General features: G+C 37.7%; 1 protein-coding gene across 1 annotated transcript in view; it reads left to right on the forward strand.

The window, feature by feature from the left end:
- Nucleotides 1–20,003, forward strand: part of HCRTR2 (hypocretin receptor 2) — a 359,074-nt gene that overhangs the window by 330,381 nt on the left and 8,690 nt on the right. The window contains exon 6 of the mRNA XM_053711967.1: nucleotides 10,191–10,312. Coding sequence (XP_053567942.1) covers nucleotides 10,191–10,312 — 122 coding nt within the window. The remainder of the gene's footprint in view (nucleotides 1–10,190; nucleotides 10,313–20,003) is intronic.

Below are 20,003 nucleotides of genomic sequence, written 5' to 3' on the forward strand. Positions count from 1 at the left end.
TAAGTACACTGGATTTGCAATAAACACATAGAAATCCGTACTTATTAGTACAAAATAAAAAGCATAAATGTTGTTTTTCCTTAAAATGGGTGTTCTATTGGCGTGTATAAATTGCCTCTCAAATCGCAGCATAAATATCTAAACATTTCCGCCACAAATATCACTGTATTTATCAAAACACTCAAAACACTAATTACTCTGAAAGGAAAACCTATGTCTACGAAAATTAGAGAATGTACACTCACCGACCACTTTATTAGGTACACCTTAGTACCAGGTTGGACCTGCTAGTACCAGGTTGGACCTGCCTTCAAAACTGCCTTAATTCTTAGTGGCATAGATTTAACAAGGTGTTGGAAACATTACTCAGACATTTTGGCCCATATTGACACATCCCAAAAGTGCTCTATTGGATTAAGATCTGGTGACTGTGGAGGCATATGGAGTACAGTGAACTCATTGTCATGTTCAAGAAACCAGTTTGAGATAATTTGAGCTTTGTGACATGGTGCATTATCCTGTTGGAAGTAGCCATCAGAAGATGGGTACACTTTAGTCATAAAGGGATGGACATGGTCAGCAACAATACTCAGGTAGGCCGTGGCATTTAAACGATGCTCAATTGGTACTAAGGTGCCCAAAGTGTGCCAAGAAATAACCCCCACACAATTACACCACCACCAGCCTGAACCATTGATTCAAGGCAGGATGGATCCATTCTTTCATGTTGTTTACGCCAAATTCTGACCCTACCATCTGAATACCGCAGCTGAAATTGAGACTCATCTGAGCAGGCAACATTTTTCCAATCTTCTTTTGTCCAATTTTGTTGAGCCTGTGTTAATTGTAGCCTTAGTTTCCTGTTCTTAGCTGACTGGAGTGGCACCCGGTATGGTCTTCTGCTGCTGTAGCCAATCTGCTTCAATGTTCAATGTGCTGTGCATTCAGAGATCGTATTCTGCATAACTTGGTTGTAATTTCAGTTACTGTTGCCTTTATATAATCTCAAACCATTCTGCCCATTCTTCTCTGACACCAACAAGGCATTTTTGTCCACACAACTGCCACTTACTGGATATTTTCTTTTTTTCAGACCATTCTCTGTAAACCCTAGAGATGGTTGTGCATGAAAATCCCAGTAGATCAGCAGTTTTTTTAAATTCTCAGACCAGCCTGTCTGGCACAAACAACCATGCCACGTTCAAGGTCACTTAAATCCCCTCTCTTCTCCATTCTGATGCTCAGTTTGAACTTCAGCAAGTCGTCTTCACCACGTCTAGATGCCTAAATCCATTGAGTTGCTGCCATGTGATTGTCCGATTAGCAATTTGTGTTACCATGCAATTGAACAAATTACATTTTTAAAATGCAACCGTCCCTTGCTTGGTTACCTATCTTTAGCTTTTCATGCTGATTGAATTGCTGTTTTTTTAACACCTCTTTCTGTATTTCTGGAAAATCCCAGAACTGCTTATTGCTGACACTTTCCTACAGCCTGATTTTTATCTGCTACTGCTCCCAGCGTCTTACTTCGATTTCCATTGTGTCTAAAATGTTCACTGTCTGACCAGTCTACTACTTCTGCTAGTATTATACTGCTACTATGCCAGTTCCATCCTGCCAATTGCTGCCCCTGGATTAGAGCCAAATCCTTCCCCCTACCTACTGCTGCCACTCTGGTAGTGCCATCCTGCCTTGACACCATCCAGCTGTTCCTACCAGTTTAGTTCCATCTGGCTAGGTGTGCTATCAATATTGCACGCCTGTTGGAATTACAAGTGAATAGTTAAAGAGACATAAAATCTCAAAATGTTTTTCCATGAGTCAGATTAAACAATTTACTTCTATTATCAAATTTTCTTCAATTTCTTGTAATCCATAGTTGAAAATCAAGAAAGTAAGCTCAGGGGTGTGCACATGTCTGCAGCACTATTTGCCAGCAGTTTTGCAACATTGTTATACATAAGCAAGAGCACTAGATGGCAGCATTATTTCCTGTCATGTATTGCTCAAGACATATACATGCTACCTATCTAGATATCTCTTAATCAATAATAGCATGAGAACTAAGCAAGTTTGAAAATAAAAGTAAAAACTTTTTTTGTAATTGTATTCTCTATCTGAATTATGAAATACAAAATTTGGGTTTCATGTCCCTTTAAAAGAATTACTAAAAAAATAGTAACCAACATCTCTTTGAAGCACCCTATACTTTCAATGTATAGTGCGGTCATGCTACAAATCGCTTATATTACCAGTGGTGAGTTATGTGTTGTATGTGTATTTATTTGTTCACTCACTAAATAATAAAACAATAAAAATAATGTTTTTATTGATAATAAATATATATATATATATTAGGCTAGTTACATTAATTTTCATATGACTGTTAATTTGTACCGAACCCCCCTCAAAATTAACAACTAACAAATACTGTCAAAATTCATCAATTTTCTTTAAATTACTTGTATGGGTTAAAATACTTATCTCTAGTCACTGGGATCTGCCGCCATAAGGTTTATGTTAGCTCGGCCAGGGGCGCTAAGAAGAAGGGTAGGGATTAGTGCGGCTCTCCAGTGCGATAGAGGTGAGTATAAACGCTACCCGTGAACTTTTCACCTGTAGCAAAAGAATATTTACATTTGCTTAACAAAAATTAATATTCAGTATTAGTTTTGGTTAAAACAAAATGAATACTGAATAATGCAGCAGACAAATATTTGGTGAAACTAAATTCACTGAATGTCTGTTCTTAAAGATTCAGCCAAACCAAATTTTTTAGCAATGCACATGCCTATTATATATATTCTGGCACCCAGTGCTCTAAGAAGTGTGGTCTGGATTAGCGTGGTTCTCCAGCTTGCTAGAGGTAACTTTTTCACCTGTAGCAAAGAAACATTTACATTTGTTTAACAAAAATGAATGTAAATGTCCAACGAATATTAAATATTTGTTTTGTTAAAAACGAAACAAATATCGAATAGTGCAGCGGATGAATATTTGGGGAAGCTAATTTCCTCAAATATTCGTCTTAAAGGATTTGGCTGAAATATATATATATATATATATATAGATAGATAGATAGATAGATAGATAGATAGATAGATAGATAGATAGATAGATAGATAGAAATAGATAGATATAGATATAGAGCTATACATTGAAAAAATATATCTAAAATAAATAAAATACAACAAAGCTACTTAAAGGGCCACTAAACCCAAAATCTTTCTTTCATGATTCAGATAGAGAATAGAAATTTAAACATTACAATTTACTTCTATTATTTATTTTGCTAAACTTTTTAGCTATCCTTAGTTGAAGAAAAAGCAATGCACATGGTGAGCCAATCACACGAGGCATCTATGTGCAGCAACCAATCAGCAGCTCCTGAGCATATCTAGATATGCTTTTCAGCAAAGAATATCAAGAGAATAAAACAAATTAGATAATATAAGTAAATTAGAAAGATGTTTAAAATTGCATTCTCTTTCTAAATCATGAAAGAAAAAGTGTGTGTGTCATGTCCCTTTAAGTTATTTTGCAGTGCATCTTCAGCTTAGCACACCTTTGGGTTAGAGCTCAAGAGAAAGCCAGAAAGTAAATTTGTAAAGTGCCCCATAGAAATCTGTGATAGTGTGCATGAGGCTTTCACTCAGAGCTACCATTTTACTTTCAAACAACTTGTGTGGGAAAACACAAACAAAGGGCGCCTCCTAGTTTGACTATGTGCTTGACCAAGCAGAAGAAAAGATGGATATCGTTATACTCACATTTGTGGCAGCACCAATGTGCTGAGTAACACAGACTGGAATCTTACAGTGTTCCATATCACTGCTCCCAACGAGAGGTCTCACAGACTCTCCTCCAGATATGCCTGAGGATACAGTGTGTTGTTGCTGAGAAATGCGTAGCAAGTGTCTCCATGGGAATGCTAACCCCTGTGTGTTTTTAACAATTGTTTTTAATCTGTTTTAAATAAACCTTTTGAATAAGCTACAAGCATGTGTCAGCTTTGGAGGAGAGAGTAAATAAGATCATATACACTCCGAGGAGCAGTGAGCTGGAGGAGAGTCTGTGAGACCTCTCTTTCGTTGTGATCATTGAGCTGGAACACTGTAAGATTCCAGTCTGTGTTACTCAGCACATTGGTGCTGCCACAATTCTGAGTATAACGATATCCATCTTTTCTTCTGCTTGGTCAAACACAGAGTCACACTAGGAGGCGCCCTTTGTTTGTGTTTTCCCATGCAGATTGTTTGCTTTATGAATATCCAGGAGAGGAGCAGTATAGAGGAGCCACCTTATCTTCCCATTAATATAAGAAGATTCACCATTGGGTGCCTATTCGGTTGTCACTCAATTTCTTGAAATGTGTCTAAGGACTGTTTTGATTATGAACTATGATATATTGTTAGACATTTTCTCATAGATTATATTTATTATGTATTTGTGATTATTTTTGACAATTTTGTGGCCATTTTTGGTTTGCACGTTTGTTAATACATGTATATTATTTTTACACATTGCAATTGCCACTAGTATATTTATCACACTGGGCTATTATTGTTCCGATTTTTTAATTAGTTTTGGTGCAAGTTAGGTGCTTCCTAGGAACCTTTGCTCCTTAAGACGTTGGTAATTTAGAGTCATTTTACTTTTAATTTGCGATCTTAGAGCAAGAATAGCGTTATTGATTTTACTTCAGAATTGTTTGTCCTAAGTAAATTACATTTCTTACATTTCAAATTCAAACCTTATTAAAAATAGGCACAATGCTTAAAGGGACATTAAATCTACATTTTTTCTTTCATGATTCATATAGAGTATACCATTTTAAACAACTTTCTAATTTACTTCTATTATCTAATTTGCTTCATTCTCTTGATATTCTTTCCCGAAAAGCATATCTAGATAGGCTCAGTAGCTTCTGATTCATAGATGCCTCATATGATTGGCTCACCAATGTGCATTGCTATTTTGTTAACAAAGGATATCTAAAGATTGCAGCAAATTAGATAATAGAAGTAAATTGGAATATTGTTTAAAATTGTATTCTCTATCTGAATCATTAAAAAAAAAAAATTTGTTTAATGGCCCTTTAAGTAAAGGGACAGTCTAGTCAAAATTAAACTTTCATGATTCAGATAGGGTATGCAATTTTAAACAACTTTCATATTTACTTTTATCATCAAATTTGCTTGCTTCTCTTGGTATTCTTTGTTGAAAGCTAAACATAGGTATGCTAATTTCTAAACCCTTGAAGGCCTATTCTTATCTCTGCGCATTTTGACAGTTTTTCACAGCTAGAGAGTGCTAGTTCATGTGTGTCATATTGCTAACATTGTGCTCTCTCAAGTGGAGTTATTTATGAGTCAGCACTGATTGGCTTAATGCAAGTCTATCAAAATCACTGAGATAAGGGGGCAGTCTGCAGAGACTTAGATACAAGGTAATTACAGAGGTAAAAAGTTTCGGCTAGATTAGGAGTTTTGCGTTATGAGCAGCTCGATACCAACTTGTAAGTTATTTCCACCGATCACCTCCCTTTAGCGCCGCTATTATAGGTTTTCATAAACCCAGCGTTAGCAGGCAATATGTGAGCATTGAGCAAAATTGAGCTCCATACCACACTCAGATACCAGTGCTGCTTTGAGCTGGTTTTACGTGCTCGTGCACAATTTCCCCATAGACATCAATGGGGAGAGCCGGATAAAAAAAAGCCTAACACCTGCAATAAAGGAGTGTAAAGCTCCGTAACGCAGCCCCATTGAATCCTATATTGAAACATAAGCTGTGTTTATACCTAACACCCTAACATAAACCCTGAGTCTAAAAACCCCTAATCTGCCACTCCAGACATCGCCGCCACCTACATTACACTTATTAACCCCTAATCTGCTGCCCCTGACATCACCGCCACCTACCTACACTTATTAACCCCTAATCTGTGCCCCCAATGTTGCCGCCACCCATCTACACTTATTAACCCCTAATCTGCTGCCCCCAATGTTGTCACCACCTACATAAATTTAATAACCCCTAATCTTCCGCCCCTAACATCGCCGCCACCTACATTATACTTATTAACCCCTAATCTGCCACCCCCAACGTCACCGCCACTATACTAAAGTTATTAACCCCTAAACCTAACTCTAAGTCTAACCCTAACACCCACTAACTTCAATATAATTAAAATAAATCTAAATAAAAATTAATATCATTAACTAAATAATTCCTATTTAAAACTAAATATTACATATAAAATAAACCCTAAGCTAGCTACAACATAACTAATAGTTACATTGTATCTATCTTAGGTTTTATTTTTATTTCATTTTATTTCTCTTCTACCCTCACCCCCATACTCACACACATTTTCAACCTCTCCCTCAGCACTGGTATATTTCCCTCATCTCTAAAACATGCACTGGTCACACCTATACTCAAAAAACCTTCCCTTGATCCAACCTCCCCTTCCAACTACCGCCCTATTTCCCTACTCCCTCTTGCCTCAAAGCTCCTCGAAAAGCTAGTTTACGCATGTCTATCCAATTTCCTTACACTAAACTCTCTTCTTGACCCACTGCAATCTGGATTTCGTTCCCATCACTCTACAGCAATTGTCAAGGTTACCAATGACCTACTTACAGCAAATTCCAAAGGCCACTTCTCTCTGCTTATCCTCCTTGACCTGTCTGCAGCCTTTGACACTGTTGGCCACCCTCTTCTGCTCCAAACCCTCCAATCCTTCGGCACCTGTGACACAGCTCTCTCGTAGTCCTCTTCCTATCTGACTAACCGTACATTTAGTGTAGCCTTCTCCGGAGCATCCTCTGCCCCGTTACCACTTTCTGTTGGGGTACCTCAAAGCTCTGTCCTTGGTCCCCTTCTCTTTTCAATCTACACGTCATCAATGCCGATGACACTCAAATCTACCTCTCTGCACCAGACCTACCTTCTTCCTTACTAACCCATGTCACTAACTGTCTTTCTCACATCTCATCTTGGATGTCCTCTCACTACCTTAAGCTAAATCTCTCCAAAACTGAACTCCTTATTTTTCCCCCTTCTTCCAATGTCTTCACCCCCAAAATTTCTATAACTGTTGATAATTCCATCATTACCCCTACCCCACAGGCCCGATGTCTTGGGGACACACTTGACTCAGATCTTTCCTTCACTCCTCACATTCAGTCCTTGGCTAAAGCCTGTTGCTTCCACCTTAAAAACATTGCTAAAATTAGACATTTCCTTACACAAGATACAACCAAGATTTTAATCCACTCTCTCATCCTTTCCCTCCTCGACTACTGCAACTCCGTCCTTTCTGGTCTACCTAGCTTCCGCATAGCTCCTTTACAATACATTATGAATGCCTCTGCCAGGCTCATCTTCCTTTCTCGTCACTCTTCACTTGCTGCACCTCTCTGCCAATCCCTTCATTGGCTTCCTCTTGCCTCCAGGATTAAACATAAAATCCTCACTCTGAGATATAAAGCTCTCAACTGCACTGCTCCCCCCTACATCTCAGATCTTTTTTCTAGATACTCTCCCACCCGCCCCCTTCGATCAGCTCAGGAACTCCTCCTCTCTTGTTACTTCCTCACATTCCCGTTTACAGGACGCCTCCAGACTGGCCCCCATTTTGTGGAATTCCCTGCCTCTCTCCATAAGACTCTCCCCTAGTTTTAAAAGCTTCAAGCACTCCCTAAAAACTATACTATTCAGGGATGCATACAACCAACACTAACCTTTCCTAACTCCAGTGCTTTCCCCTTGAACCCCTTAGAATGTTAGTCTATGGGCCCAGCTGTTTACAGATTGCTTCAACAGTGAAACTCTTGGCAGGGCCCTCTACCCACTTGACCCCTACAAAAGCTATCCTATACACCGACTATGGTTACAGCGCTGCGGAATCTGTTGACGCTCTACAAATACCTGTTAATAATAATAATAATTTCACATGCAAGTTTGTATTTATTTTAACTAGGTAGAATAGTTACTAAATAGTTATTAACTATTTACTAACTACCTAGTTAAAATAAATACAAATTTACCTGTAAAATTAAACCTAACCTGAGTTACACTAACACCTAACCTTACACTATAATTAAATAAATTACATTAATTAAATACAATTAACTAAATTACAAAACAACAAACACTAAATTACGCAAAATAAAAAAGAAAATATCAAATATTTAAACTAATTACACCTAATCTAATAGCCCTATCAAAATAAAAAAGCCCCCCCCCCCCAAAAAAAAAAAAAAACCTAGCCTAAACTAAACTGCCAATAGCCCTTAAAGGGCCTTTTGCGGGGCATTGCCCGAAATAAATCAGCTCTTTTACCTGGAAAAAAAATACAAACAACCCCCACACAGTAAAACCCACCACCCACACAACCAAACCCCCCAAATAAAATCTAAAAAACCTAAGCTCCACATTGCCCTGAAAAGGGCATTTGTATGGGCATTGCCCTTAAAAGGGCATTTAGCCATTTTTTGCCGCCCAAACTCTAAGCTAAAAATAAAAACCACCCAATAAACCCTTAAAAAAATCTAACACTAACCCCCAAAGATCCACTTACAGTTTTTGAAGACCCGACATCCATCCTCAAAGAAGTGGCAGAAGTCCTCATCGAAGCGCCGGATGTCTTGAAGATGGAGCCTCTCCTCGCTGGATGGATGAAAATAGAAGATGCCGTCTGGATGAAGACTTCTTCCGGGTTGGATGAAGACTTTGGCCCACTTGGATGAAGACTTCTGCTGGCTTCGATAAGGACTTCTGCCGCTTCATTGAGGATGTGGATCTTCGGGGGATAGTGTTAGGTTTTTTTAAGGGCTTATTGGGTGGGTTTTATTTTTAGCTTAGGGTTTGGGCGGGAAAAAGAGCTAAATGCCCTTTTAAGTGCAATGCCCATCCAAAAGTCCTTTTCAGGGCAATGGAGAGCTTAGGTTTTTTTAGATAGGATTTTATTTGGGGGGTTTGGTTGTGTGGGTGGTGGGTTTTACTGTTGGGGGGTTGGTTGTATATTTTTTTACGGGTAAAAGCGCTGATTTCTTTGGGGCAATGCCCCGCAAAAGGCCCTTTTAAGGGCCATTGGCAGTTTAGTGTAAGCTAAGTTTTTTTTTTTTATTTTGGGGGGCTTTTTTATTTTTATAGGGCTATTAGATTAGGTGTAATTAGTTTAAATATTTGATCATTTCTTTTTTATTTTGTGTAATTTAGTGTTTGTTTGTTTTTTTGTAATTTAGTTAATTGTATTTAATTAATGTAATTTGGTTAATTGTAGTGTAAGGTTAGGTGTTAGTGTAAGACAGGTTAGGTTTTATTTTACAGGTAAATTTGTATTTATTTTAGCTAGGTAGTTAGTAAATAGTTAATAACTATTTACTAACTAGTCTACCTAGTTAAAATAAATACAAACTTGCCTGTGAAATAAAAATAAAATCTAAGATAGCTACAATGTAACTATTAGTTATATTGTAGCTAGCTTAGCTTTTATTTTATAGGTAAATATTTAGTTTTAAATAAGAATTATTTAGGTAATTATATTATTTTTTATTTAGATTGATTTTAATTATATTAAGTTAGGGATGTTAGAGTTAGACTTAGGGTTAGGTTTAGGGGTTAATAACTTTAGTATAGTGGCGGCGATGTTAGGGACAGCAGATTAGGGTTAATAACAGTAATGTAGGTTGCGGTGATGTTAGGGACCGCAGATTAGGGGTTAATAACAATAAAGTTTTATGTTACGGCCTTGTAGCATAAAACCTATAACTACTGACTTTCAGTTTACAGTACGGATCTTGACTGTATTGAGTGTACCACTTACTTTTTGGCCTCCTAGGCAACCTCGTATTACTGGCCCTGTGGAAGTCCCATTGAAAAAGGACTTTTGGAAAGCTGCGGTAGTTACGTTGCGTTATGGCCAAAAAAGTGTGCGGGACAGCTAAACCTGCAAGACTCGTAATACCAGCGGTAGTGAAAAAGAGCCATAACGCTGCTTTTTCACTCATACCGCATAACCTGTAATCTAGCCGTATAATAATATAACTGTGTTGGTTATGCAAAATTGGGGAATGGGTAACAAAGGGATTATCTATCTTTTTAAACAATTAAAATTCTGGAGTAGACTGTCCCTTTAATTCTAAATAAAATATGCATATTTTTTTACCTTGCAGGGTATTTGGAATGTTTGACAAGACAAATGACAGAGAAACAGTGTATGCCTGGTTTACATTTTCACACTGGTTGGTGTATGCAAATAGTGCAGCTAATCCCATCATTTACAACTTTCTTAGCGGTAAGTATTTTACTTTCCTTTTAAGGGCACTGTAAAATTAAAGACTTTGAATTGATATGTGTCCGATAGTTGTGCCTAATATTTTATTGTTTGTGACTGATATTTATTATTTATTATTTGCTTTTTTAATTTGTGTTTGAAAATATAAATAATCTTTAACATCTGGTGAATAACTTGTGTGTTGATAAATGCAGTTTGTATAGGTGATTAAAAAATAACATTGATCTTGAATACTTTACTAATAATTCTAGATGATTAAAATTAACTTTTTACTTCTTTACTTTTCTACTTTCTTTGTATACATGCACACATGCAAGCACATCGGCGCACGTATGCACGAACACACACATGAATGCACACACACACACATACATTTTTACATAAAACAGTTCCAAAACACAGCAAAAACAAATGTATATTAATATTGTATGTTTGTAAAGTTGTATAAAGTAATTGTATATTAAAGAGTCACCTTATTGATAAACGCAGCACTTAAACATGTTCCAATCATTTTGTGCCTTAAAAATAAGTAAAAGGGGCTGTTTGCATTTAAAGGGTTATTAAACAGTAAATGCATGCTAGACATGATGATGTATTCAAAATAAAGATTAGCCTTGCACTAATATGTAGATGTATTTTTAACCTTTTGGGCTAGATTGCAAGTGAAGTGCTAATTTATCGCGTGTCTGTAAACGGCAAATTTGCCGGTTACGGGCACAATATAAATAACCAACCATTACATATATCTGTTTAATTTTCTAAATGGCCACAAATCTAAGAGTCTTTTAGTTTTTTATTTAAAAAAAAAAGTTGCATTTTTTTAAATTAAAAAAAACAACAACTGCACAAAGCAGTTTTTATGAGATAAAAGTGGTGGGGGTAGGGTATTAGAAGAAAAACGTCACTGAAAAGTGATTTACTTTGCGGTCTATGGGGAACTGTGTGTTTCCTGTAAATTTATATGTATATGCTTATATGCATATATATTTACGTGTTAATATGTATATATACACGTATAAACACATAAATATATATGTACTGTATATAATCATATATATATTTAACATTTGCTGCCCATCTCTGTGCAACTTACCCCTTTTGCAGCGCTAGTTCTTATGTCGTGTCTCACGGCATGAGCACATGGCTCCTATTGAAGCTTATGAAAGCATGATCTTGTCAGCGCAAAATTTCCATGCAATGTGAACGTGAGGTTGCTTTAGCATTGCGGCTAACTTGTAATACCAGCACACATTTGCATGGGCTGGTATTACTAAGTGGAGTGTAAATATCACAATATTTTGTGCTCCACTTGCAATCTAGCCCTTCATTAGTTGTTTAAATATTGATATAAGTTTAAAACTTTATTTATATAAATTACTCTAGATTCTATAAAGTAGCAGCCATGTTTAAGTTTGTGTAAACAGGGCTATGTGAAAGCCAAAACAACCTTGTCTATTTTATTGCCTGTTTTATATATGTTCCTAATTGTTTGCAGCAGGACAGTAAGATAAGCTTAAAACTTAAAGGGACACTCAAGTCAAAATTCAACTTTCATGATTCAGATAGAGCATGCAATTTTAAGAAACTTTCCAATGTACTTCCATTAAAGGGACAGTCTACACCAGAATTTTTATTGCTTTAAAAGATAGATAATCCCTTTATTACCCATTTCCCATAAAGGGATTATCTATCTTTTAAAGCAATAACCAAGACAGTTATAATAATATACTTTTAACCTATGTGGTTATCTTGTATCTAAGCCTCTGCAAACTGCCCCTTTTTTCAGTTCTTTTGACAGACTTGCAGTCTAGCCAATCAGTGCCTGCTCCCAGATAACTTCTCGTGCACGAGCACAGTGTTATCTATATGAAATACGTGAACTAACACCCTCTAGTGGTGAAAAACTTAAAATACAATCTGAAAGAGGTGGGCTTCAAGGTCTAAGAAATTAGCATATGAACCTCCTAGATTAAGCTTTCAACTAAGAATACCAAGAGAACAAAGCAAAATTGGTGATAAAAGTAAACGCAGCACTTAAACATGTTCCAATCATTTTGTGCCTTAAAAATAAGTAAAAGGGGCTGTTTGCATTTAAAGGGTTATTAAACAGTAAATGCATGCTAGACATGATGATGTATTCAAAATAAAGATTAGCCTTGCACTAATATGTAGATGTATTTTTAACCTTTTGGGCTAGATTGCAAGTGAAGTGCTAATTTATCGCGTGTCTGTAAACGGCAAATTTGCCGGTTACGGGCACAATATAAATAACCAACCATTACATATATCTGTTTAATTTTCTAAATGGCCACAAATCTAAGAGTCTTTTAGTTTTTTATTTAAAAAAAAAAGTTGCATTTTTTTAAATTAAAAAAAACAACAACTGCACAAAGCAGTTTTTATGAGATAAAAGTGGTGGGGGTAGGGTATTAGAAGAAAAACGTCACTGAAAAGTGATTTACTTTGCGGTCTATGGGGAACTGTGTGTTTCCTGTAAATTTATATGTATATGCTTATATGCATATATATTTACGTGTTAATATGTATATATACACGTATAAACACATAAATATATATGTACTGTATATAATCATATATATATTTAACATTTGCTGCCCATCTCTGTGCAACTTACCCCTTTTGCAGCGCTAGTTCTTATGTCGTGTCTCACGGCATGAGCACATGGCTCCTATTGAAGCTTATGAAAGCATGATCTTGTCAGCGCAAAATTTCCATGCAATGTGAACGTGAGGTTGCTTTAGCATTGCGGCTAACTTGTAATACCAGCACACATTTGCATGGGCTGGTATTACTAAGTGGAGTGTAAATATCACAATATTTTGTGCTCCACTTGCAATCTAGCCCTTCATTAGTTGTTTAAATATTGATATAAGTTTAAAACTTTATTTATATAAATTACTCTAGATTCTATAAAGTAGCAGCCATGTTTAAGTTTGTGTAAACAGGGCTATGTGAAAGCCAAAACAACCTTGTCTATTTTATTGCCTGTTTTATATATGTTCCTAATTGTTTGCAGCAGGACAGTAAGATAAGCTTAAAACTTAAAGGGACACTCAAGTCAAAATTCAACTTTCATGATTCAGATAGAGCATGCAATTTTAAGAAACTTTCCAATGTACTTCCATTAAAGGGACAGTCTACACCAGAATTTTTATTGCTTTAAAAGATAGATAATCCCTTTATTACCCATTTCCCATAAAGGGATTATCTATCTTTTAAAGCAATAACCAAGACAGTTATAATAATATACTTTTAACCTATGTGGTTATCTTGTATCTAAGCCTCTGCAAACTGCCCCTTTTTTCAGTTCTTTTGACAGACTTGCAGTCTAGCCAATCAGTGCCTGCTCCCAGATAACTTCTCGTGCACGAGCACAGTGTTATCTATATGAAATACGTGAACTAACACCCTCTAGTGGTGAAAAACTTAAAATACAATCTGAAAGAGGTGGGCTTCAAGGTCTAAGAAATTAGCATATGAACCTCCTAGATTAAGCTTTCAACTAAGAATACCAAGAGAACAAAGCAAAATTGGTGATAAAAGTAAATTGGAAAATTGTTTAAAATTACATGCTCTATCTGAATCATGAAAGTTTATTTTTGCCTAGACTTTCCCTTTAACAAAATGTGCACATTCTTTTTATATTTATACTTGTTTTACTCACCAGCTCCTACTGAGCATGTGCAACAATATATAGAATATAGGTATATGTATTTGTAATTGGCTGATGTCTGTCACATGATACAGGAGGAGTGGAAAAAGACATAACTGAAATTTGTCAGAAAAAATCTACTTTTTGGGAGTTCAGATAAAGGGGTAGATTTATTAATGGTCGAGCAGACCATTACGGACCATACGCTGTCTGCATTTAAAATTGCACAAGCATTTCTGGCCACTAGCAGGGGCAGGGGCAGGGGCCATCAATCATCCCCATCATATTGGATTTCAGACTGCTGCTTCTTAACTTCGGAGCTGAAACGATGGGGCATCGATGCAGCATCTGCTGCTTAATAAATCTACCTCTATGTGCTATTGTATTGTCTTGTTATCATGCATTTGTTGATTATGCAAATGTCCTGTATATACTGGTCCTTTAAGTCGGGACATGGTGGCGTTCATTACTTTAGAGAAGCTTAGTGGACTTTTAAAAAAAAAAAAAAAAAAAAAATTCACAGTTAAATTACAAGAAAAGGGAATAATTAAATAATGAAAGTTTATTGCAAAGTTTTTTTTTTAACTACACATAATTAAACATTTTAGAATACAATCTAATACTGTTTAATATCCCTTTAAATTTAAATTGTAACTAAAATGAAGCGTGTTTTGCAATACAACTGAAATCTATTGTTCACTGACTGATAAGGACAAAAGAAAAAGTTGGTTTATCCATAGAGCTGCCATATTGGAGCTCGCTTCCATTGAGCCGTTAAAAATGGAGCCGTAAGCTACTGAAGCAGCCGACAGCTAAAAGTAATTTATGGCTCCATTTTAGTACCAGGTTTTCATTTAAAAGGTTTCCGCTTTGCGAGCAGTCGCTCTTTTCCTGTAGGTGTAAGTTAGCATTGTGTTAATGCTTCCACCCGATGCCGGATTTCTAAAACATTAATAGGTTACTATGGTAACCCGACCTTACACTACACTTGATCGCATATACAGCGCCATATGTTTTACCCGTCGCTCGCTGTTAGAATAAAATCAAACAATAATAGAGGTTAGGGAAAAAAAGGGGGTTTGTGACATTTAAGTCAAGTGTAGAATTATACACTATATAAATCAAATATTAATGGATTTAAAAAGAACACTTTATTGACATATATGCTAAATCAACGTTACCATAGGGAAAATACTGCCAAGGGAATAGTGAGAATGGGTAAGTGATCTCCAAACTTCTATACTTAAAGTATCCCTTGTAGGTCAGTATATCCCTATTGATAATCACTCACAATAAAAATATGTAAATGCTAGAGTGGGCTATTAGAGATGGGTATAATTACTTCCACCGCTAAATTTCAAATTTCTATAGCCTCTCCTACATAGCATCAGAATTTAAAATGAAAGGTAAGGGCTAGTGGACCTTGTATGCGTGTATAGTCACTAATAGAACAAAGGATAGTAAAAATTCAGCAGGTTATTAGGGGAGGTTCCTCACTTGACACATGTATTCATACATAAATATCAAACAGGCTATGCGCTCGAGGGCGTCCTCCTACCTGCGTACTGCTTTGATTAAACAAAGTCAGCCGATTTCTAGCTTCAATCCCTAAGTTCCAACAAATCAATCACCAAACATTCACAACATTCACATTTCTAACTAGTATGCATAAGTATAAACCAAGTCTATCAGAGTGCCCAGCTTTAAAAACGGCTAGTGCTGTCTCTTAGTAGCTTAATGGATGTACTATATCCACATCCCTGGTTGTAGCGTATATTCAATTATGTATGCTCCCATAGACTAAATTATATACAAAGTATCTGCTTATATCAAGGCACAACAAGGTATAAGGAATGGTTTAGAAATTTCTATAGCGGTATTGAGGATAGACCGCTGTGTGTTCTATGTGTTGGTGTATACTCAGACACGCTCGATACAAGGCCACGCCCACCGACGCGTTTCCATCACATGAACGTGACTTCGTCAGGGTATAGGGCCAGCCCAGCGTTAGGTAGTGCTTTTTATTCACAGATTTTGTCAAAGCAACGTTGATACTGTTGCTCAATGTTAGTATTTAGCGGTCACCGGTCTTCAGTTCCGCGGTCATCAGTCTTCAGTTCCGCAGTCCTGGGTGAAGATAGAAGAGGTCGCCGCTTGGAAGAAGACTTCAGTGCCAGACTTGAGGAACCGTGAGTACCTTTCTGGGGGTTAGCGTTAGGCTTTTTATTTTATTTATTTATTTATTTAGATTTGGGTGCTGTAAAAGAGCTGAATGCCCTTTTAAGGGCAGTAAAAGAGCTGAATGCCTTTTTATGAGCAATGGCCATACAAATGCCCCTTTAGGGGCAATGGGTAGTTTAGAATTTTTTAGTGTTAGTTTTTTTTTTATTTTGGGGGGTTTGGTGGATGGGGGGGTTTACTGTTAGGGGGAACTTAGGTTTTTTTAAATGTAAAAGAGCTGTTTAACTTAGGTCAATGCCCTACAAAAAGCCCTTTTGAGGGCTATTGGTAGTTTAGTATTAGATTAGGGGGTGTTTTTATTTTGGGGGGCTTTTTTTCATAGGGAATAGGTTTAAAAAAAATTGTGATAATTTTGTTTATTATTTTATGCAATGTTAAACTTTTTTATTTTCTGTAATTTTAGCTTAATTTAAACTTATTAATGTTAGGTTTTTTATTTTAATTGTAATTTAGGATTATTTTAATTTATGTAATGGGATTAATTTAGGGGATGTTAGGTTAGGGGGCTTAGTGATTAGTTGTTTGCGTTGTGGGGTTTGGCAGTTTAGGGGTTAATAGATTTTTTAGGTTAATTGTGATGTGGGTTATTGGCGGGTTTAGGGGTTAATAGATTTATTATTTTAATTGCGATGTGGGTTAATGGCAGATTAGGGGTTAATAGTTTAAATAGATACTTTGCGATGTGGGGGCATTGCGGATTAGGTGTTAATAGATTTAATAGATAGTTTGCGTTGTGGGGCATTGCAGATTAGGGGTTAATAGTTTAAATAGCTAGTTTGCATTGTGGGGGTGGCCGTTTAGGGGTTAATAACTTTGATAGATACTTTGCAATATGAGGGTTGGCGGATTAGGGGTTAATAGTTTAAAAAGATACTTTGCGATGTGGGGGATTGCGGATTAGGGGTTAATAGTTTAAAAAGCTAGATTGCATTGTGGGGCATGGCGGTTTAAAGGTTAATACAATTATTATAACTTGCAATGTGGGGGGGATGGCAGATAGAGGGGTTTTGACATGTCGGTTTAGATTTCCATGGAAAAAAGGTCTCAAAGAGCACTTTTTTTCTGTTTTACACCTGTTGAGCTGGGTGTTATTTTTGTTAATGTATCGGCAGCCCCCGACAGTGTATTTATGGTTTGCACTGGCATTGGAAACCGGGTATAATTTAAAGACGGTGCCGCTGGTTTTTACGCAATTTTGGTATCACATATACAGCACCACATATAAATGCCGTACGTATATTTCACCCGTCGGCCAGAATTTTTACTCCCATAAGCTAACATAGAACCAGGTCACAAATCGGTATCACATATTCAGCGCAATGTCTTACGTGGCAAAAATGGAGAAATTTTACTCCATTTTCACCCTGCCACACAAAGGCAGCCGCAGCAAGCCTTGTGCTGAGTATGTGAGCACCGTAACTACCTGAAATTTTATCTAACACCTAATGCATGTGCAATATCTATCTACCTGTCAACCGCAATCCCCCACTGCAATAACTAATAAAGTATATTAACCCCTATATCCGTCATTAACCCACATTGCAAAGTCCCTATGAAAACTATTAACCCCTAATCCGCCATTAACCACATCACAAAGTCCCTATTAAAACTATTAACCCCTAATCTGCCATTAACCCACATCGCAAATAACTAATTAAATTACTAAGCCCCCTAACCTAACACCACCTAACCTAACAACCCCTAAATTAAACCCAGTTACCTAAATTAATAATACAAAATTACAAACAATTAAAATAAAAGACCTAACATTACTTTAAAAATAATAAAACTAAGTTTAAATTAAGCTAAAATTACATAAAATAAAAAGTCTAACAGTACATAAAATAATAAACAAGATTATCCAAAATAAAAAAATAAACCTAATCCCTATGAAAATAAAAAAGCCCCCAAAATAAAAACACCCCCTAATCTAATGCTAAACTACCAATAGCCCTAAAAGGGCTTTTTGTAGGGCATTGCCCTAAGTTAAACAGCTCTTTGCAGTGAAAAAAAATTCTAAGTCCCCCTCTAACAGTAAAACCCACCACCCACCAAACCCCCCAAAATAAATAAGCCTAACACTAAAAAACCTTAACTACCCATTGCCCCTGCATTTGTATGGGCATTGCCCTTAAAAGGGCATTCAGCTCTTTTACTGCCCTTAAAAGGGCATTTAGCTCTTTTAAGAAGGCCCATAACCCTAATCAAAAAAAAAACCCCTCAAAATTAAAAAAAAGCCTAAATCTAAACCCCAGGTTGGTAATCAAGGTTCCTGAAGTCCGGGGAGAAGGTCCTGTTCCAGGCGGTGAAGTCTTCTTTCAAGCGGTGACTGGTTCCTGATGTCTGGCGGTGAAGTCTTCTTCCAAGCAGCGACCGGTTCCTGAAGTCCGGCAGTGAAGTCTTCTTCCAAGCGGGGACCTCTTCTTTCTTCATCCAAGACCAAGCCAGAGCGGAGCGGAGATGAGCGCAAAGCAGGACCGGCGAACGCAGAGCCATGAAGCATAGAGGATCCTCTTCGTACGATCGCCGCCATACACTGAATAGTGAATCCAAGGTACGCAATTAAAGATAGCGTCCCTTAAATTCCTATCAGCTGATTTGATTCTTCAAATTCAAATCAGGCAATAGGATGAGAGCTACTGAAATCCTATTGGCTGATTTGAACAGGGAGGGTAACAAGAGAACAAAGCAAATTAGATAATACAAGTACATTGAAAAGTTATTTAAAATTGCATGTTCTGAAAATTGTATGCTCTGGAGGTTCTAGAGGGAGGAGCGCAGGTGTGTGGTCAGGTGCTGCACCTGCTCTGATCTACCCTCCTACAAGCCCTTGGCGAGCTTCGCACCTAAACCCTGTGACCAGAGGCGGCTTGTACAGCGAGAAACTACCGCTGCCGCTACTCGAGCCTCATAGTGCTATACCATTGCACTAATACTGCGTGATGCAGACACTGCTTGGACTCTGCTGTGACTAAACTCTTCTCAAGAACAGTCTGTCTATTATCATAATATCATAACCCAGCACTGCGGTCAACATTTTGAGCCAGAGCCTTGATGCGGATCTTAAGCGTTCAGGTGCAGACGCTCCATTGCAAGGGAACTGGCCCAGACGACTGGACCCTTGCTGACCCGGAATGCCTCTTCAAGATAACTTATCCTGCCGGTTTCCTATGGTCGCCTAAGGCTGGTGGCAGTTCCTTTACGCTGACTGTACATTTGGGCTGCCTGCTCCCCCCCTCCTTTCTCTCCCCTGCCGCTCCATTTGTGGGACTTGGAGAGGGGCTCATCTGGTACCCTGCCGGCCTGGCTTTGATGTCTGCAGCTTTTTAGGTGACCACTACGAGAGTGCCTGGGGGTCTGTGGAGACTACACTTACCTTTTTCTATTTGCCGCCGCTTGCCGAGGTTGCGGGTGCCCTGAGGATCATCTCTACGCCCTGGTGCGCTCCTGCGGCTTTCCGCCCTCTCTTCTTCCGCCTGCTCCACGCTCAAGTCCCTCACTGTGGTGATCGCCTCCTGTCTGCCTGCTTGCCTTTCTGTACGGTACCTCCCCTCCCACCGGTGCTGCGTGAGGGGGGGTTGCTGTGGGCCGTCGCACTCATCTGAATCTCTCACTGAGAGCAGCAGACCCGCTATACAGGTTGCCTGGCATTACTCGTAGTGGCACCCTCTTTTTCTCCAGATCCCGCTGTGAAGCTGGCTTTCTCAAAAAGGATTCTGATCCTGAAGCCGAGTCACCAAGGGCAGTAACTAATCTACACTGCTCGCATCTGTTCTA

This window comes from Bombina bombina, chromosome 4 (assembly GCF_027579735.1).
Source record: "Bombina bombina isolate aBomBom1 chromosome 4, aBomBom1.pri, whole genome shotgun sequence".
Lineage (NCBI taxonomy): Eukaryota > Metazoa > Chordata > Amphibia > Anura > Bombinatoridae > Bombina > Bombina bombina.